This window comes from Natator depressus, chromosome 15 (genome assembly GCF_965152275.1).
Source record: "Natator depressus isolate rNatDep1 chromosome 15, rNatDep2.hap1, whole genome shotgun sequence".
Lineage (NCBI taxonomy): Eukaryota > Metazoa > Chordata > Testudines > Cheloniidae > Natator > Natator depressus.
This window is the reverse complement of record NC_134248.1, coordinates 14,461,270-14,483,549: the sequence shown is the minus strand read 5'-3', so window position 1 is coordinate 14,483,549 and position 22,280 is coordinate 14,461,270. Positions and strand designations below refer to the sequence as shown.

General features: G+C 42.1%; 1 protein-coding gene across 2 annotated transcripts in view; it reads left to right on the top strand.

Moving 5' to 3' along the window:
• The first annotated feature begins 8,409 nt into the window (after positions 1-8,409).
• Positions 8,410-22,280, top strand: part of LOC141999497 (clathrin heavy chain 2) — a 58,193-nt gene continuing 44,322 nt past the window's right edge. Inside the window, exon 1 of one of the 2 annotated variants that reach the window (XM_074973006.1) lies at positions 8,410-8,631. In XM_074973006.1, the coding sequence (XP_074829107.1) occupies positions 8,590-8,631 (42 nt within the window). In that variant the 5' untranslated portion in view covers positions 8,410-8,589. The remainder of the gene's footprint in view (positions 8,632-22,280) is intronic. The other variant, XM_074973007.1, reaches the window with a different exon arrangement.

The window sequence follows — 22,280 nt, the reverse complement described above, 5'->3', positions numbered from 1 at the left end:
ACACTTTCACTGCAGATCTGACAAAACGCAAAGAAGGTACCAATGTGAGATTTCTAAAGATAGCGACGGCACTAGACCCAAGGTTTAAGAATCGGAAGTGCCTTCCTAAATCCGAGAGGGACGAGGTGTGGAGCATGCTTTCAGAAGTCTTAAAAAAGCAGCACTTTGGTACAGAAACTACAGAACCCAAACCACCAAAAGAGAAAATAAGCCTTCCGCTGGGTGGTATCCGACTCAGATGATGAAAATGAACATGCGTCGGTCTGCACTGCTTTGGATCGTTATCGAGCAGAACTCATCATCAGAATGGACGCATGTCCTCTGGAATGGCGTTTGAAGCATGAAGGGACATATGAATCTTTAGTGCATTTGGCACATAAATATCTTGTGACGCTGGCTACAACAATGCCATGTGAATGCCTGTTCTCACTTTCAGGTGACGTAAACAAGAAGCAGACAGCATTATTTCCTGCAAATGTAAACAAACTTGTTTGAGTGATTGGCTTAACAAGAAGTATGACTGAGTGGACTTGTAGGCTCTAAAGTTTTACATTTTAATTTTTGAATGTAGGTTTTTTTAACAAAATTCTACATTTGTAAATTCATCTTTCATGATAAAGAGATTGCACTATAGTACTTGTATTAAGTGAACTGATAAATACTATTTCTTTTGTTTTATATAGGGCAAATATTTGTAATCAAAATAAATTTAAACTGAGCACTGTACACTTTGTATTCTGTGTTGTAATTGATATCAATGTATTTGAAAATGTAGAAAACATCCAAAAATATTTAAATAAATGGTATTCTATTATTAACACTGCAATTCATTGCAAGTAATGTTTTTTAATCGCTTGACAGCCCTAAAAATCTTTTGAAACAAATAGTTCTCAGATCCATCTTCCATGAGGGAGAGTGGAAATAAGCCTGAAACCCTGGCCATGTAGCCACCTACCTGGACATCTTGAGTGGGAGAGTTGGAAAAGTAAGGGTAAGCTAGCTCAGGCAACAGCCAAACCACATCCTTAAAGGTGATCTACAAAGCAAAAATGAAGACTGAGGTAAGTACAGATTTCTGTACTGCTCCATTCACCAGGCTTTGGAGGGTGTTCATCAAATAAATGTTTTAACTAGCCCTTTAAAAATGTTTTCCCCTTTCTGAAATTAGCATTGCACATCCTCGCTTGCTGAAGCGCTGCCTATTCTGAAACATCCCAAATAACGAGGTTTGCAATAAGACTTCTTGCATGTCTGATGTCACAAAACGATACCTTCTGTGATTTCTTCAAAAAGCAGGAATTGCCAAAAACTCTTGTAGAAGGGAAAAATATTTTTAAAGAGACTTCTGTAGCAAATTGCCTCAATATCTTGGTTAGGCTGTGTCTGCACTAAATATTTTTTTTCCTTTTTGTGCTACTTCTATCAGCAATATTAATACTGAAAACACTAGTATCGATGGGGCAGAGACATTTTAATCACGGTCATCTATATGTGCTCAAAGCAGCTCTAGATGCACAGTAGCTAAACCGCTTATGCTTTGTCCATTGTATCTCTATCCCTGGTGTGAGAATCAGTAGGGCATTTTTTAAAAGAGTGTATAGGCCAGGCCTGTGTGGGGATGTTTGTCACACATCTGTGCTTAACTTGATTTTATTCTTGCTTAGCAGTTTGGCTTGAAACTTCTTCAAAATCAAAACTCAGTAACAGTTTCCTAGCTGCTGAGCCTCCTTGAGAATAATCTCTGTGAGAGACACTAGTCCTGAGAATCCCAGCTCGGAGCTAAATTATAGAAAAGAGATTCCGTACTATAGCTAGACCATGTGTTTCATTAAGATGCATGGTATGGAGGAGGTATAGTGAGAAGTGACACTGAATGCTATTCCACAAATGATGTTGGAGAAAGGGAAAAGAAATGTGGACTCCGCTTATGGTGAGGTCTTGTTTCTTCCCATTAGCTTGGAGGGTTCCATCCTGTTTGGAGACATGGCAAAATGTAGAAGTCACCCAGGTTCTTTTAACCATCACAATTTTCTATGCATCTTATAATGGAAGATAGAAGATGTACTTGTGACCTTCCACGGTGCAATCCAGAACAGTGAGGTGCTGTCGCCACCTGCCCTGAAACGTGGGGTGCCTTACGATGCCTTGCTGTTTGCAGCTCTCCCCTGAATTGCTCACAAACAGCCTGCTGGCATGTAATTCACTCCCCAAGTGTCTGTGTGCAGCTACAGCCTTGGTCCAGAACCTCTGATTCCAAAATCCTGTCAGCAAACACCAGCCACACCCAGGCTCCCACAAGCCAAACTCCTAATATATATTGTTTCACAAATCACCTATTTATCTATGGTAGAAAACAGCGACTCCTTCGATGCATACTTCCCCTTTTTTTCCTGAGCTGTATTTAACTCCTCAGCTTTTTGCTGGCTCTTCACCTAGTCTGTTGTAAGTGTAGCTAGCATTCTGTTGTTCTAGATCTAGAAGAATTAGCTAGAGCTGCATGCTTGAGATATATTAGCTACTTCATATTTTTTTCATTAGTTATTTGTTCAAAAGGCAGGTTTAACATCTATCCTTCTGAGGGATGGGTTGCCGCAGCAAATACTCTGGAGGAATCCAGTTTCTAAAAGGATTGACGTAGGGAGTGGCCATGACCCATCTGTTGTGATTTTGAACACAGACGCTGACTCCCATGCATGTCCTTCACTCTGTTTTGCATCACTGTTCAGTCGACCTCTGTTTTATAAGGTCAGGACACAGAAGCTGCAATTGCAGCAGCCTAATACACAGCCACGCAAGTAATTCAGGATCTGTGCTGCAAGCCCTCGAGAATGTAAGTAGTTTAGTGTCTAGTGACAAATTACCAAACTATAGTGCAAATACTACAGAGGGCCTGCATGTCAGTGCATTGTACAAAGCAGGATGAAGATGTGTTCATTAAGTGGTAACGCTTCTGGGAGAAAAGTCAGGGATATTGCTTGCAAGTCATGAGTGAATTACATACCATCATGGAGCCAGCTCTGTGGGGGATGCTTACATAGCTGCTGCCTGCATTGTGACCGGCTCTAGAGATATTGCTATTTGCTTAGACTTTAAATGCCATCAAAGTTTGTCAAATATGACAGGGATAGTTATGAACATTTTTGAGCCGGAGCTTTGCCTGACTGAGTAAGGACTGCACCTGAAAAAATGTAATGGTATCAATTCATAAAGTGAGCTATACCAATATTATGCTTGGAATTAAACTTAAAAAAAAGAGAGTGAGCACACTAGCATATGTTTGTAATTTATTTATTTAAACATATGTGTGTGTGTGTGTGTGTGTGTATATGTCTGACACAGAGAGGGAGAGAATGCATGTTTGCTTTTATCCTATCAGAGTATCTTTAATTTCCAAATTGTTTTTAGAGCATTAAACTAACAGTTAGTTGTCAGGATTCTGCACAATGCTTTCTAGAAACCTCAGAAGAGAGCCTCACAGGCTCCTGAAATGCCTTACAGGTCTCCAGAGCCATGGCTTGAGTATTACTGCCTTCAATGGTAAGACAAAATTATAACACTTCAATAATAGTAACAAATAATAGCAGAGGTGGAGAGAAGTAGAAGCAAGGGAGAAAAATAAGTTTCCAGTGGAGGTTTGCAATTAATTGGAGAGCCACTAAGGGAAAAAATGGGCACAAAGTTTCTGGATAGCAGGAGATATACAGAGAAGAAAGTTCTTGAACCAGTAGTAATGAGTTTCTGGAGAAGGAGAGAGAAGAGTAGGGTGACCAGATATCCCGATTTTATAAGGACAGTCCCGATTTTGGGAGCTTTTTCTTATATAGGCACCTGTTACCCCTCACCCCCGTCCCGATTTTTCACACTTGCCCTCTGGACACCCTAGAGAAGAGGCCAGTGCTAGACTAGTGGAAGAAAAGGGGAGGGCTCCCAAGTCTCCAGGACATAGGCTGGAAATAAGTCTTTTCAGAGAGGGAGGTGATTTTAAGAACAAGAAAGGCAATTTTGAACTGGATCCTGACATGAATGGTGGACCTCCTTAAGTGGGACAGGGTGTCATGTTTCTTGCATGTGTTAGAACAGGGACTTTGGAACTATTATAATGTTATTGATCCTTGCTGTATCATAACATGTCAGTACCATGAAGCACTGGCACACTTTACTTTCCTGAGATTTTGACATTTCTGTTCTGTTCAGTAGAAGGCACTGGCAATCATACACACTACCCAGGACATTTCTGAGTGCTATATTTATCATCAAACTAGCAAAGGGGACTAGAGATCTCCATATTAAACAGTTTCTAGCTACAAAGCGACCCTGAAGTGTTGTGGTGAAGTGGGGACTCAAGAAGGAGCACTTTAAAGGGGCATATGAATCTTCTGAAGAGAGACTTGGCTGATTTTTTGGGAAGAAGGGTGAGGTGTTTTTTAGTGCTATTAGTTTCTCCATTTAAATAAAAGCTTTTCCAAGGAATAAATGCTGTTCTTCTAAGGGCTGTGAAAGATTGGCACCCTACAGGCCAAAGAACAAGTAGCATTCAGAGGAGAGCAGATGCCCCAAATTGGAGGGGGAAGCAGTTTGGTGAATGATAGGCAAGACCACCCCATTGCATTGTGGTAAATGGAAAGTCTCCCACAAACTTCAATAGACTTTGGATCATGCCAATAATGCTTTTCTCCTAAAGGATCCCAAATTACATACACACAAGAATCGCTGTCCCCATCTCTGAAATGCCACCATCTCTGGAGTGGAAGGGCACTCGGCAGACCACCAACGCAATAGCATAATGCACAGGGATTGGGAGGACAGGAAATTCTAGCCAGAGACACCAGGGTAAATCCTTACCCTTATAAAAAGTAGCATAGGATCTATAATGTCCACACAGAGCAGACCAGACCTCAATTCTCAAAGTCTCATCTGAAATGCCCATATACAGTAGGCTGTGTGGAACTCAATGTATCTACCTGAGAAAAGTCCAGGAAGTTGAAAAATTTAGAAAACAAATCACAAAATGTCAAGGTTATTTTTTGTTAAAATTTCAGAATCTTTCAGACAGTTCTACCTGGAAGGAAGAAGAGCTGGGTCAATTCTGTCAAGAATCAAACCCCTGTAGCTAGAGCATCTATGTATTTAAAAATCAGATGCTTAGACTATTAAGTCCCCCCAACAAAGCAGCAGCCCAGAAGGAGGGGTAATAGACTTACAGAGAGATGTGCAACAGAGCACACATGAAGAAAGGTGGTTTTTCTCTTGATTAGTAAACACTGAGCACGATGTTTTAGGTGGTGTCCATTTAACAAGAAAAAGAATGCAATGCTGGAATCGGGAGGACTTGGCTAATTGGTAGCGTCCATCGGTATTGGGCATTAGGTAATTCCTGGATTTGGGAACCTGGATTGGAGAGCAGAAAGAGACTAAAAGAGCCCACTTATTTTAAGTCTTTGTCATTAAAAGTGTAAATATTTGCTTATTTGTAATCTTTGCTCATAAAGTTATTTCTGCCTGTAAAGCTTGAGATTCTGTGTTCTTCCAATACTTTGAGCTTCCCCAAATTTTTGAGCCCCTGATTTACATTCCCTATATCAGTCCTCAGGAGTCATAGCACCATAATCAGCATTGGGTATAGTATGCAGTTTTAAAAGTAGACTCTAGAAGAAGTTACATTACTGCATATTTTGGACTTGCTTGCATTTTGGAGAGTATTTATAAAGCTCCCAAAGACAAATTTGATCAAGTTTGTCTTTGTTACTAGTTTCTTTAAAATGTAATATTTAAAATGAGTCAAGTCCCTACCCGATTTGTAAAATGGCTGATGTTGCAAGCCTATGATTCCAACCCTTTCAAATATTGTTCTCTGTAAATGATAAATCATAGGCCCCTTGATTCCATTCAGTTTGACTGTGCAATCAGGGAGTCCAAAAGAAATTAAACTTGCTGATCATGCAGCAGCCATGACTGTGCCACTTTAGTGAACTAAAGAATTCCTATTAAAAAATAATAATCACTTTTTACCTGAGCTGGCTAGCTTCAAATTTAGGGGACAGGAGTGGGCACCCTCCAAAATTGCCAAGTACGGAACAGAGGTGGGAGCACCAGCCCTTAGATTTTGGCAATCACCATCAACAGTTTGAATGTGCGGGAGGTGGTCAGACAGATACAACTAGGAATATGTAATGCATGTGAATCAATAGACTATGTCCTGCAAGTGGATTTGTCTACACACAGTTTTTGGACCTATTTAACTGTATCAGTTTAGAACCCTTAAGCTAGGGGTGGCCAATCTGTGGCTCCGGAGCCACATGCGGCTCTTCAGAAGTTAATATGCGGCTCCTTGTATAGGCACCGACTCTGGGGCTGGAGCTACAGGCACCAACTTTCCAATGTACCGGGGGGTGCTCACTGCTCAACCCCTGGCTCTGCCACAGGCCCTGCCCCCGCTCCATTCCTTCCTGCCCCCTCCCCTGAGCCTGCCATGCCCTTGCTCCTCCCCCTCCCCCCCAGAGCCTCCTGCATGCCACAAAACAGCTGATTGGGAGGTGCGAGGAGGGAGGGGGAGGCGTTGATCGGCAGGGCTGCCGGTGGGTGGGAGGCGCTGGGAGAAGGAGTGGGGGAAGCTAATGGGAGGCTGCTGACATATTACTGTGGCTCTTTGGCAATGTACATTGGTAAATGCTGGCTCCTTCTCAGGCTCAGGTTGATCACCCCTGCCTTAAGCGATCAGCTTTCATCCCAAAGCATAAAAATTGATTACTGCAGTTGAGCATGAATACTACAGCGATCAATGTTATTATTCACCTCTCTACCAGCTGATGATAATCCACCAACTGAGGGAGAGAGGGAAAGAGAAAGAAAATGCTTATGCACCCAGTGCTTCACATAAATAATAATTGGTCATAAAACTATTGAGCCACATTTTTAATGCAGCATCATTATTTGACATAGCAATGCAATCCCCGCCAGAGCCCCGCCGCCACTACCCCAGGGCCCAGGCAGCAGGGCTCAGGCCAGGATTTAAAGGCCCCGGGGGGGGGGGGGGGAGTAGCAGCAGCTGGAGCTCCGGGGCTCTTTAAATCCCCGCTGCAGCCCTGCCGCCGCTATCCCAGAGCTTTTAATTGCCCTCTCGGAAAGCTGGTCCTGGTATGGTGCACCGGCTCTTACCGGTACGCCGTACCTGGACGTACTGGCTTACTTTCACCTCTGGATAGCATGCTACCAATGTAATTACCCTGCCCTAAGGTAGGTTGGGGGCACCATGGATTCCAACTATGACTCGACCTCTACTTTTAATAGCCAAAGCCACTACTAGCTGAGCAAAATAACCCAGCTCTGTTAGCTAACGCTGTACCAAGGTCATGAAACATTGTCTGTGGCCTAGCCACCACAAAAAGGGAACAACGTGCCATACTGAATGGGATACACCCAGTTTTGGGCATGATTTTCACAGACACTAAGTGCTATTAGTGCTCATTGACTTCAATCAGAGTTGGGGGTCAGTATCTTTGAAAAACAAGCTGTTTGCTTGAAATCTGAAAAAAATAGGGGCTGGTGGAAATTAACAGTTTGCTGGCAGGGATTTTTGTTTTGGCGTTTGTACTGCACAGGATGTAGATATTATGAGAAAGATTTATGGGGTAGCAGAGGGAATTCTGCTTGTGAACAATTTGATCACCCACTCTGTAGAATTTGATCAGGATGGGGGCGTGTTTTGCCAACCCCAAGCTTTTCCTTTCTTTTTGGCAGTGGGGGTGTGTGTGAAATTAACTGCCTAAGTAAGAAATCACAAGGGAAACCCTCTTGCTGCTACTGACGGATCAGCTGTGACAATAAGGGAGATTTAAAGAGAAAGGGGCCAGTAAGATTTTAAAGGTCTCCATGAAATACACAGGGATGGGATGGGACAGGTGCAGCTTCTGAAAACTGCCTTACAATAAAGGCTAATGCAACCTGTGCCCTACCATAGAGGTCATCAATATTCATGGAAAAGAAGGGAGCCTCTCTGCCCCCCAAACGAGGGAGCCTTGGCAGCTCTGCTGGAGTGAGAGCCCTGCCCTGGGCACCATCCCTGAGGCTGGTTCCACTGTAGGGATCCTGGACCAGCTAGGCGGAGGATGGCGGGGGCGGGGGGTCAAGTCACGTGACACCTTGTGGCAGGACAGGACCCAGGCTCTTGCGGAAGGATACCTAGGGGTTCTCAAGTGACTTTGCCTCTCTTCTGGGTCGTGCATTTCTTTATGGGACGAAGCCCCTCCACAGTCCCGTTATGAACGCGGTGATGCCGTCTCCCCCCTCCAGTGGGAATGGGAGATGGAGTGACAAAGGTGGCAGAGATGTGAGGCTAGCGAAGGGACTATTTTTTTAGAGACCCCGGCAGGCTGAGGAGCGGAGGGATCCCGAACAGGGTGAGTGGGCCCGAGGTCTGAGTCAGAAAAGGAGCTGAGGGGGCTGGAGACGGGATCCTTGAGCGCCGCTCTGCGCCTGCGCCACCTCTTCCCTGCCTGTGTGCGTGTGGGGTGTAGCAGCGCCTGCCCCTCTGCCTGCCGCGGCCGGTCCTGCGCCTCTGCCCTGGGCGCCCTCCACGGGCTGCGCGCAGCCATGGCCCAGATCCTGCCCATTCGCTTCCAGGAGCACTTCCAGGTGAGCGGCGGGGCCTGCCGGGCTCGGGCGGGGAGCGCCGAGCTTCCCCTGCCCGGCGCCGGGGGTGGGGGCTGCGGGCCGGAGAGGTGGGGCGGCGGCGGCCGAGGCGGCTCTCAGGGGTCAGGGCTGTGGGGGGGCTGTATGGAGGAGAAAATCAGTTGGGGGGGGGGGAATGGGGAGCGGAGACACCCCCCCACCCCCGTGGAGGGGCCAGTGTGGGGGGGAGGGAGGAAATGGGGAGCGGAGAGCTCCCCTGATGGAGGGGCTAGTGTGGGGTGGGGGGAAGGGAGGCAATTGGGAGCAGCGACACCCTCTTCTTCCCCCGTGGAGGGCCCAGTGTAGCGGGGGGGGAGGGAATGGGGAGAAGCGACCCCCCCCCCCGTGGAGGGGCCAGTAGCTGTTGGGGGCGGGGGGGGGTGGCCTCTCTGCAATTCCTTCAGGCTCCCCCTCTGCGGGAGGGACCATGTGGATGATACACACAGAATGCGCCTGCCTCTTGGCTTGACTTTCCCACGTCGTTGCCCAAATATCCCTGCTTGAGACCCGTGCAGGGGAGGGCTTGGGTTGAAGCTGGTTTATGGGGAGTGGGAGTCAAGTCAGCTTCAGGTGCGGGTTCTGGGACTGGCCCCCTCATTCATTCCCCTTTCGCTCTCTTTTTGTTGCAGCCTGTGCTATTTGTGCAGAGTCACTCGCTGCTTGAGTGACTCTCTTTTTAGGGCTGAAGGGGGAGGTCTCAGAGCTGCTTGTCGGCTTTACTCCAGCAATGGAGAGTATGAGGAACAGGGATTGGCATTATTTGTCTCTGGAGCTGTGGGCAAGAGCTTTAGTTTAGGTGGGCTCCCTAATTTTGCCCCTCTGTTTCACAAATGACCATCTATCTCCAGTTTGCAGGGATTCCTGGGGGATCTTGCAGCCTGTGCTGCAAATTGGGAGGGATTTCTGTAAAATAAGGAGGGGAAAAAATAAAATCTGGATTTGGAAGCTGCCCACCTTCCTACAAAGTAACATTCAGACCCTCCCTATAAATGATCTGTAGCTATTTTCTTTTTCCTGCTTAAGGAATAATGGCAGCATTGGAAAATATCCATGAATATAACAGAGCAGACATGCTTGAACGATGGGAATAAGCTACAGCAGTGATGTATAGATTAACATTTTTCTATGAATTGGTGATTGGGGAGGATGGTGTTTGTAAACTAAAAGTCAGGGGGAAAATAGCTGCTTCTGAACAGGCAGTTCAAGGCAGGAATTCACTAAACGAATGAGAACAGGAAATGGACTTGGCAAGTGCTCTTGTCTTTGCACTGTCGCTGTCAAATTAGCATCCATTTCAAAATGTCAGTTGTCTGTCACAGTGCAGGTTTATTTACTTGTTCTCTACAGCATCTTTCAACTTTATTACATGACCCTCCCCCTGTCTACTTGTGTTTAAACTTGCATTTTTTTGTTTTCCCCCTACTGAGGTCTAGAAACTCTTTATTTACTCTTAATATTGTCATCTTTTGAGATTGTTTATTGTTAAAACAGGAAGGATGGGTCAGAAACTGACAAACTTCCTTCAGACTCTATCCCTTTTTTCCCTTGCTTAACATTAAGGGAGCAAATCCTTTCCATCCCAACCAGCTCCTCATGGTTTGTGTTCATGAACACTTGAACATAATACTGAGGCAGGAAGTGCGAACGGGCTGGTATGGACAAATTATGATTAAACACAACTTTCCCTAAATTAGGAACACATACAAGTGTGCCTCTATATGCAGCTTCTTGTCTGCTGTTACTTAACTAGTTGAGCAAGCTAAACTAGAAGGTGCTCCTGAATGGCTTACTTCTTTAATTCAGGTGGAAAGTGTTTAAAATTTGTGTGCAAGCACACTTATCTCAAATTACCTCTCCTTCCTGAATGACTCTGGCTCCCTTTCTGTTATTGCCAGCCCTTTTTAGATAACCAATCATTGCTGTGGGGACAGGATTGAGTGAGAACAATATTAAACTGTTTCTGAATAATCAACCATTTCAACTTTGAAGTACATTGTAGATGTAACTTCATATATGGTTTATAAAGGGGAAAGGGTTGTTAGAGGCATTAATTTGAAAGTCAGAGTTTACTGAGTAGCTTTTTAAATATTTGAAGTAAAATTGGCTATTGATAAAAGAAGCCTCTGCTCCTATTTTGTTAACTTCACTCAAAACTGGATTAAAATCCTTTTGCCAAGTTGGATCCTGAACTTACATAAATTTACAAATTCTGGCAAAAGAAGTGAGCTGGCTAGTCAATTCACTAACTTTCTCCCTAATACCAAAACAAAATGTGTGAAAGACTTGTGGCAGTGGATATTGTGACATGGTGTAAAATACTGTTTTTGATAGCTGCTTGAATTTTTGTAAATGTATAGGGCTGTTGTATAGTACTAAACTTTCTTCCAGTCTACCATTAAAAAAAAAAGTATCTGTAATTATACATTTTACTTTGCATTATTGCTAGATGTTTCTGACTTCTTACACTTGGCCATTTAAATGATTAATAAAAAGAACAGAAGTACTTGTGGCACCTTGGAGACTAACAAATTTATTTGAGCACAAGCTTTTGTGGGCTACAGCCCACTTCGTTGGATATAGCTGTAGCCCACGAAAGCTTGTGCTCAAATAAATTTTAGTCTCTAAGGTGCCACAAGTACTTCTGTTTTTTGTGGATACAGACTAACACAGCTGCTACTCTGAAACATTAAATGATTGATGTAACACACTTCAGGCATGAGTAATTCTAAAAGATGACTAAACCATACTTAATGTTAGCAAAACGTAGCTTTAACTTGCCTCAGTGCACTTCTAGTATGGGGTTAGTCTAGATAACTGTAATCCTGCTTAAAGGAAACATTATTCTTGAACAGTGATAAAATATAGGTGAAAAGATGTATCTCTAGAGAAACTTTGAAATATTACAAGCTTTAAGAGATTAGCTAGTTTACACAATCCAAGTTAATGAAAACATTGTAAAGGGAACTGTATGCAGCTAGAAATGGATAAATAGGAAAAATGAAGGAAATGGGCCAAGTCAAAAATAGTTCAATAATATGTCTTCTGCTTTTGAATAAATGCCGCAGCAGATTCAAGTGGCTATGATGTAGCCATGGTGGCCTGTTGAATGGAGTTCCATATCAAACAGTATCTTCCTTCAAGAATTGGTTGGGGGAGGCTTCTTAAATTCCTCAAAATAACATCTTCCAACCTCATTTGTGATCTGCCTCCTGAACTGCTTTCTTCAATCTTAGGTCTATTAAACTTTCTATAAAAGCATATCTACCACCTTCTGCACATTAGACATGATCTCACCGTTGTGGTTGTCTTATTCTCAACTGGTGTAAAACCGATTTGTTGGATTATCAAAATATCTTCTCACTAGTTTGATTTCATCACAAATCAGTTTTCTCTAACTCTTGACACTGAGAACTGTTTAATTTCCTCTCCTGAGCTGTTAAATTGCCATGTTTCTGCTCCATGTAAGTTGTCATCACTATTGTATTGAACACTTGTATCTTAGTTGTCACATAGCTATCCTACTGCCCAAACAGGCCTCTGAAGATGCTGAAATGCCATTGATACAATCTGCTGTGTGACATATTTTGTTGACAGCAGGAGGTTCTTTATCCCATTACCCAGATGCATCATATACATATAATACACCTAAAGCAATCTAATGGAGGATTCTAGTGATCATTCAGGCAGTGGTTAATATTGTTCGACACCCTACATTGGTCTAAAACACCATGTGAATGCTGAACTACAAACAATGCAAACTAAATGTGAAAAAATCTATAGTTCACAAGTGTGGCTCCTACAATGTAGTATAAACTGACACGGTCTCATGAGGGAGTGAATGCAATGAAGAAAACCAATATTTAGTGAATTAATGGTATGATCAGTGCTATTAAAAAAAAGACACGAGCTCTGTTTCAGGGATTTAACTGTCTGAACAAATTAACTGATCATCCTGTAAACTTGTTTTGGATTTAAAGCCATTTTAGTGGATAGTGAAAACTGGCAAAGGTTGTCACATAACAAATCGCAAAATCAGGAGCACTTCAGAGTTTGCTCCCCAGGATCATTTGGTTTAGCTCTCTGTTACTCTGCAGCAGAATACTGTGCTCTGTTCTGGCTTCATTATCACATGTCAAGTTGTTTGGCACACTACTGTTAACCATGTGCATTGTAACTGGGATGAGCCAACCCACACCAGTACATGATTCCCTGTGTTAAGCAACATCACTCTTCCACACATCTGTTCTGAGGCTGCTACAGCCAGAATGGTTGACAAGATCAGGCCCCAAGCCTACCACTAGACACAGACCTCTTCAGTCACCCAAGAGCACTCTTGTCATATGAGGCACCAGTCATGGGCACACTTGCCCTACCCAGCTTTCTTTGCAACATAGCTGTGTCATGAAGAATTGTTTGCAGCTGGTGTCAGACCTCTTATAGCTGACCCAACCGTGCGTGTACCCATCTTTGATTTGCCATGCTACTCATGGACACTTCAGTTTTGAAGGGGACAAGGTCAATGTGCAGGAAGCCTTCATACCTGAGGCCAGTGAGAGGATCCTACATGCAAGTGTGGTCAAAGATATACTATCTCGCATTGCTAACAATTGACCTCTGAGCAGATTTGATGGTGGTCTGAGAGCTCTGTGTTTAGGTGGTGATGCTGCCACAAATTGGTTTGGCAAGCTCCGTGTCTGGTGAGGAAGGAGTGGATAGTAGCTTAACTTAAACTAAGATCTGTTAACCTATTGGCTAGTAAAAAATCCTTTTTCTACTAGAGAACTGAACCTAATCTTATACATGAGCTTTGTTGGACTCTTATGCTGGAGGATCTTGACACATACCATTATAAGATTCTGAAGTTCCCCTGTTCTCATTATAAAGCAATAGTACACCACCAACATGCCTGCACACTTTTCTGAACAAGTAGGCTGAAAATTACAATTGTCTGACCAGAGTCTCTCTCTGCAGGAATTACTGTCAGTTGTGCAACAGGCCTGTGACTCAAGATGAACAGTAATGGCACTAGACTGAGCAAGGCTTTCATGAATCTACTGTAGCTAAATATTTGACCTCTGAGGAAAGTATTAATAGAATATTTGCAAATTGTACATCCATGTTTCTTGGAAACATGACAAATTAACTAAATGTTACTGTATCGTAAATGTAGTTCTGACTTTCATACTTCTGATCTTAAGCACTTTAGGCTGTCCAAGAGGTCATGATTGCTGAGTGAATTGTTCTGTAGTGGATAGAAAAGTGTGTGAAGCATAATAAAGAGAGCACCTCTTTCTACTTAACAGGTAAACAGATTCAGTTTTCTGACAGAGCATTGGGTTTCGGTTTCAGTTCAGTCTCCTCTCCTATGCAATTGTCACTTAACACTGAGCAATAACAAATGTATAGAGATTGGATGCCTAGTCAGAAATCAAGAGGCAGCATTCTTATCTATTTTGGTGGTGGTTCATAGGGCTGTTGCCTTAAGCTGTCAGAGCACAGCATGATGGAGTCTGACAGTTCTGCATAACTTCCTTTTCTGAGGCAGGAGGGTGGGTATGGACTTAAGCGTCTATAGTAATTAGTCTCATGTTGTATGCAAACAGTACTAAAAACTTACACTTCTGTACAACTGCTACACACTGTATTTGGTGGGAGCTAGCTCTACTGTCCAAATATTTAAGGGTTTTAGAATCTTGAATCACCATACTATAAGTTATGCCTACAGAGGAAGTACTTTACCATATCTAAAGGCTATAATTGAAATGCTTGTAGGCTCTTAGTTTAGAATCACCCCCACTGTTTCCTGACCCTCCAGTAGCCCATTTGGCAATAACCCAATAAAAACTTTATGGCTGTAGACATTCAGATTTAGCTGACTATTACTGGTAGTTTCTGGGGGCAAGTATTAGTCCTACCATTAATTTAGATTTAAACATCCTCTGGGGAAATAAACTGTCCAGATTAGGATCAGCCAACAGAATAGGAAGTAGTTTGAAGTGCAGAAAAGTTACTGGACACTAACTGCTTTGGTTCTATGGCATACAACAGCTTTATGATGGAATGGAATGAAATTAAATTAACAAAAATGGGTTTGTCAGTGATAGGGGCTGAAAGCGGTATTCAAAAAACCTTTACAAAAGAGTGCGCATATACTGTGCCTTCACTCAACTCTAACAACCTGCACCCTCTCACATTAAAGTGTAGTGCAAAAGGTGTGGAAGTAAAACTGGGATTGGGAATGACCCACAAGAGTTTTTTCTAAATAGTTCATGGCACATGCCTAGACCTTAAAGTAACCCACAGGTTCTCAGACTTTCCTTTTGGGACCTAACAGTTGCATTTTGTCTCTAGGTAACAGACTAATCCAGGGGTGGGCAAACTTTTTGGCCTGAGGGCCACATTGGGTTTCAGAAATTGTATGGAGGGCTGGTTAGGGAAGGCTGTGCCCATGCTCCCTGACTGCCCCTAGAACCTCTGACCGCCCCAACCCCATCCACACCCCTAACCACCACCCCAAACTCCCCTGCCCTTTATCCAACCCCCTCTGCTCCCTTACCGCTCAGCACAGAGCACTGATGGCTGGCAGCACTATAGCCGTGCTGCCCAGAGCATTGCGCCGGTGTAGTGTAGTAAATTGCTCTCCGTAACTGCTACCAGTAGCACATTCCTACATGCAGCAGTTTAATATGCTACACTGGCAGCATGGTGTGCTGAGGCCGCAGGGGAGGGGACAGCGGGGGAGGGGCTGGGGGCTAGCCTCCTGTGCCAGGAGCTCAGGGGCTGGGCAGGAGGGTGGTCCGGGGGCCTTAGTTTGCCCATCTCTAGACTAATCTGATCTACATTGCCAATAAGGGACCTCAATCCACATGATCAAACCCAGTGACTATTAAAAGTAAAGTTTGGCAGAGCACATAGTGACCTAGGACTGAAATAACAGGGGTTCTGCAAGTCAGATGCAATATTAACTAGGTATTGGGTAAACTTTAGAAGTCTTTGACACCATGCTGAGATTATTTAAACAGATAAGGGTGGAAAAAGCATAGTCAAGCACTCCAGTGTAACCTTGTAGCTTTTAGGAACTAATTCTTATTTTTGTCTACAGTGAAGGTAGCTCATGCTGGCTAGTTTAGCTCAAATATTTTACATACATGAAACTAAGCAAGAATAGACACAACAGATCTGGTCTAAGACAGTTTTTTTTCCCTGTTGCTACACTTCATAGCTAAATATTATGTAGGACCTTTATTTCTATCATGCTGTGTCATGAAGTTAGGCTATGACAAATATTTTTTGATTTGCTACTAAACTGTGTGCATCCTGTCTAGCATAATAGAGGGGAAGTAATATTGAATAAAGGTACTTGGATCATACAAAAACAACTTCCAGGGCTGGCACTGTAAGAAGCAGGAAAAAGCTGAATTAATATGACTTAGCAGGTGAGTTCATCAAACCTGACACTCCTCACTACACAAAATAAACTACATAATTTCTCAAATTATTCACAGTATACAATGAAACTCTAGGCATTCTAGGACAGAATAGCTGTCTGCAGGAACTTAGTGCAGGGTATAGACTGAAGCCAGAATTTGACTCTGAAACCCCAGGTAACTTGGTTCACAATTGGCAAGAAGGACTGTTAAGAGCCTAGTCTAGGGTCTGGATTACTTTATACCATTTATGAAGTCTGCCAAGTGGTGCCTTTTGTTGCCTTTTAGCCATGTCAGTTCTGTGGTTAAAAAATGCATGGTGCCTTGGGTGGTAGCATATAGATGGCATGTGACTTGTCCTCCCGCAATGACAATCCTATTTACAAAACATGGTACATGTTAGAGAAGGTTTACCAGCTAGAGTAGTTCAAATAGCTTTTTTTCCCCTGAAAGTGAACTTTGTAACTTAGATGCACAAACTGCCACTATTTGACTGGTATATATTAATGTACTCTTCTACAAAATAGGAAGCTGTGTTCCTTACATGTAGCAGCTAAACGTGTTCTGATGGTCATTACCTCACTGACTTCACCTTAAACTGAAAATGCTATGATCAACTTGAGGTATACTGTAAAAAATATTCTGTATCTATTTTGGGGATGGAAGGCTTACATTTAAAAAGCTCTAGAATGTAACTGACTCAAACATGGGCTGATCTCCAGGCTTGCTGCATGTTGACTGTATATCCTGTCTTAAGCTTCTGAATTTTGCCCTTCTAAAAGAAAGCTATGGAGAAGAACCCTAGTATTATCTAGAATAGTAATTCTGTCCTGCAAAAAACATGCTCTGTTATCAGAAGAACAGTTCTAATCTAATGACTTCAGTATGTCTGAAATGTACATCTGAGTTTTACCAGCAAACAAAGATTTGCTTGTAGATAAAAACGATATTTAGAATTAGATTTGGGTGTCCCATGGAAGAACTGTGTTCTGCTGAATAAAGCTTATCCTTGCTTCTTACCACATTATAAGTCAAGTGGGATGTTTTGCCACAAGTGAAGTAAAGTAGTGAACTTGGTACCATCAGGTAGAAGTTCCTGCATCAATTTATAACTGCTCATCTTGCAGAAGAGGTTTAGGATTGAATATATAGTGGGTTGGAGCCGTAGCAGAATGATGTACGCTGGCTTGCATTGGGTCTGTTGGCACTAGATAAAGGCTGCTCAAATATTCACAAACCTATTGTAAAAAAAAGTCCTTTGCCTTCAGCAAAATAGCCTCAAGTTAGGAGTTTCCCCAACTTGAATAGATGTGGAAGTCCTCTAATTTCAGAATTGAGAAGATTATACCAATCATAACTTTAGCATATTTGTCTTCAACAAATTTGTTTAGAGGTCATTGTCATCACTCCAAAAACAAAACTTCACATAGAAGTTTCACTGCTAATTTTCTACCAGAATAATCTGTAAAAGGATGAGTGCAACTTCAGGAAATAGCACACAAGTGTAACTTTTTGTGGAGAGTTGACAGCTACTTCAGTGTAGCATAATTCTGTACTCAAACTAGCAATTAGTAATGCTAACGTGTCCACTTTCTGTTCAGAGGTGCATGCTCCAAAACGGGTATTACTGATGTACTTTAACACATCCAAACATAATCTGTTTATTCAGTGGGCTTTGGTGCTCACTGAGGGCTAATCCTAATTTTAAAATAGGATATGTCGAGACTTCCTATACATAACAACATATTAAAATTCTAATATTATACCTCAAATCTCTGGCCATTCCCATTTGGGTCAATTATGTGCAATTGCAGTCTTGATTTGCTGATACTTGCTGCTAGGCTACGAGACCAATGTATTCCTCCATCTGTCAGGAGCCAAATGAGCCTACTGTGCTATCTGGCTTATTTAATGTAGTAAAGTAATTGCTTTATCTTGGCACTCCAGATTTACTTCAGATGGCAGGTAAAAATGAACTGCAAAAGCTAAACTCTTCTGTACAAATCCAAAAAAGAATTGCTTATTAAATACAACTGGTACAGTATTCACCACTGGAGGCACTTGCTGCCACTATCACCACAAGATTTTAGAAAACTGAACTGCAAATTTGAGATTATTCTGACAAATAGTATAAACAAAGGAGTTAAATGGTTTCTATGTGGGGACAGTTCAGCAGTTTAACAATACTGGTATACCGGTGTGGAAACACTTATTCCAGTACAATTTTTGAATGTAGTTTAAACCCAAACCCTTTTTTTTTTTTTTTTTTTTTTTGGACTGAAATAAGGGCCTCTACAGAGATTATCCCAATTTATATTGTCTTAAATTAACACCACCTTAGGTTAGACCCTCTCCTCCCCTTCTCCCCCCCCCCCCCCCCAAAAAAAAGACCAGACTTGAGAATAGAAATGTAGAACAGAATGGTAGTTTTGCTATCTCTCTGAACTGTAGGTTCTTGCTGGCTTCTCTACCAGACTTATCAGGCTCTGAAGGAGGCAACATTAAAATGCTAGTGTTCTAAATATAACTATTTATATTCTGCATATTGCATACAAATTTTAACGGTTCAGTTGGCCTTGTGGACCACACAAAGGGTCAGTTATGACAGGTAGCTTTTGGTGAGTTACTTTGAGATAGTGGTTCTTCCCATGGGAGAACAATATGATAAAACGTGTTCGGCGTGGGAAGCTAGTAAAGAGTCCTAACAAAATATTGTCTGCTCTAAACTTTTTGGAGTTCTACTGTAACTAAGAGCCAATACAGAGTTATGACCACCTCAGGAATGGAGGTTTAACTCTGAACAAAATGTTCTGGCTGTTCTTTCAAAAGTTTACAACTGAAAATTGACATAGTAACATTTCAAAGCTTTATTATACAGAAGAAAAATGCTGCTTTTAACCATTTTAATTTAAATGAAACAAGCACAAAGTTTCCTTACCTTGTCTAATTTTTTAAGCTTTCCCTTTTTTAGTAGTTTAACACAGTATTGTGTGTGCTTTTTTTTGTCTCTGCTGTCTGATTGCATATTTCCAGTTCCAGATGAAGGGTGTGGTTGACCCGTCAGTTTGTAACAGAGGTTCTACTGTGGTACTGCAGGTGTTGGAAAGATGCAGCTACCCCATCAGCCTAACATACCATACTGGATGGAGTAAATGGCTGTAGAAGTACCAAGGTCATACGCTAGAAAAGACTTTGAAAGCTGTCTAGCATACCTAAAGAAACAGCTTTCCACTCTACCTTGGATAATGGAAGATTACTTCTACAGTTCTTCCTCTGAGTGGGTTGGGGACATGAGGATTATGTTCCTAAATGTAATTCTTGGCAAAGAACGGTTTAGACTCCCATATATTTTTATCTTGCTTCAGCTGCCCAAGGAAGGGCATTCAAATGAGAACCTTGAAACAGTTCTGGCTCAGACAACTTTGTATTTATGTTGTGCTTGAAGTGATAGGCTGATCATCAGGGTCGCTACAAGGCTCTTTAGCATTAAGGTTTGCCAAAGTTTTGATTTGCTAGGGATTTTAACTTCTTTGATCAATATGGAGGGGGGAGGGTGAAAAAAACTTCAGAAAACTGTTTCTAGAGTTGGGTGCAGAATAACTTGACTTTATAGCTCAACTCTTCAGGTCACTGACTAAATGCTTTATAGAATGGGAAAGCTGAGTTGGACAATACCAAGCAACCTAATAGCAGAGAGTGAGCACCAATTAATCTGACGATGAAACTTGACACCTACACATGGAACAGGGGAGAACGTGCCTCTGAGTATTGCTTTTCATTTGAAACTGGGGGGGGGGGGATTTGGATGGCAGAAAGCTGACTTGAAAAAGTCAGCGAAGTCTTCAGGAGTCTTTATCCTGTATCTGAAACTATACTAAGTGACTGAGAAGCTATATAAATGACGACATCACTGAAGTCTAAATCAGGGAGGAGGGTGACATGCTAAAGGGAAGAGTAATAAGTCAGGAGGGACTCTTACCATCATTTAGAGTATAAGTGGGGTGAATAGAAGTAGAGCAAAAAAGAAAATCAAATGCTAATTGAATACTCTCTCAAAAAGATTCTTAATGAGCCTAAAATGAAAACTGGCCTGCTAAAATATCCTGGGTAAAGAAGGGATAGATCTAGCAGTAGTTCACTGCTGTCTCCTACTGTAAAGAGGATGCAGGTCCCAAGAGGTTGTTGCTTATTGCTAGGCAGTAAATATATATTGTAAAGAGTAGATAAGGGCCTCCCAGCTTCTTTTGAGAAGAGTAGAAATTGATATTTCTAAATTCTAAAACCTCAATTGGATTCCTAAGGACTAAAATTAATATCAATAACTTAGACTCAAACTATGTTGAAAATTAAGGAAGATATACCATAATGACTCAGCATTGCAGGTTCCATGGGAGTCTGCAGGATAATGTAATCGTATCTAGAGGGTAAAATATCTTGAAAGAGTGGGGAAGGGGCTAATTGAACTCCAACACTGACAAAAACTTCTCAAAGCTCACTTGCTGGTGTATGTGGCTTAAGGGAGGGCTATTGGGGAACAAAAGAGGTACAGGGGTATGCAGTGTGGGAGGGAATACATAATTGGTGGTATGATTACTGAGTAACAGTTAAATCAGCATTTAGAGTGCTGCATTTTGCCAACACCATGGGAATGGTTCTTTACTGACTCAGAGGTACATACAACATATTTAAGCTTGCATAATTCTAGATACTAAAAATGACTCTTGAAGCATATATTGTTAATGGGAGGCATCTCATGAAGAATATGCTGAAAGTGGTGGGGGGAGGAGGGCATCAGTGTGTAAATCATTGTGAAGAATGGTGTCAAAGTGAATAGTAATTTCACAAGATACAAAGCAAATATAGAGGATGGGAAGAAGGGGAGTATAGGGGAACATGAAGTTCAGTGCTGGTTTACTGCTACAGTGAACACTTATAGAAATTATAACAAATGAAGTCCAAGCAAAACAGCTCTGCTCTGCCCTCCCATTCTTTTTAAAGCTGGCACCTGACTTGGCCTGAACCCTTATGGCTAAATATGGAGGGTTGAGGTAAAATGCCCAAGAGAAAAAACACTATTACTTCCAAATAAGCAAATGTGTGTTAGAGATTCTGTGTGCACAAATAGTCAGTTTCATAATCTATATGATGGCTAAACTACAAATTAAGGAAGTGCTTAACTGGATATTTATGTAGAATGACAAATGATTCCTTCTGTCCCACTCCCTGTACACTAGGGGAGCACAGTTCCAAGTCAGAGCATGTGACTTGGAGCAGAACTCCTGAGTTCTAATCCCTGCCCTTGTGGCCTTGGGCAAGCTGTGTAACTTCACTTATTAAAGGGTGATAATACTTCACAAGGCTGTTGTAAGAAGTGGTGTTGGAAGCACATGGAGTGTAAAGTATTATGTGAATTGCAACTATAGCATTAACTATTTCAATTTTATTAATCTCTACTAGAGGTAGTAAATGGCCTTAGCATATTACACTGGGGGCTGATTGCCATTTACAGTCTTATACTTGGCAAAGTATACTGACTACATACAAAATTAGTCTTATCAAAACTCATAATTCAGAATCCTGAAATCTGACTTTAATGCATGCATAAATTTTATGCTAACTACTTTTACAGCTCTTAATTTCCAAAACTCCATAGTGAAGAGGCTCCCAGAGCTTAAACTCTGCATGAACACCTTTTTGGAATGAATGACCCATGATGCATATGTTAGTTACCTGGACATATTTAGATATTATGCTTTCATGTATAGAATGTGGGGATGGGGTCCTCCCTTAAATTGCTGCTAGTGCCAGTCTGTCTCAATGACTTCCCAGATGGCTTTACACCTGTTTGCTTTCTGCTTTACGGCTTCAGTCTTCTGAAGCAAACATGGGTCTGTCAGGACTAGCCCAGAATTACAGTAGTGCGCTTCAGCATTGCATTAGTAACAATTTAATAGGGAGTACAGAAGTGATCCCTGAGGCATCTTTAGAGATCACAGCTAAAAGGACTGGACCAACAACAAATGTAATGTTACCAATTACATAACTAATGTATGGCTTAGTGAGTGTCTCTTCAGTTCAAAACCTATGTGATCTGTTCATTGCCTTAGTGACTTTAGTCTCCCCTTTAAAAGCACTGCTGGAATGGATTGTAATAATGTCAGTTGTGGTATCCATGATGCTTTGGCT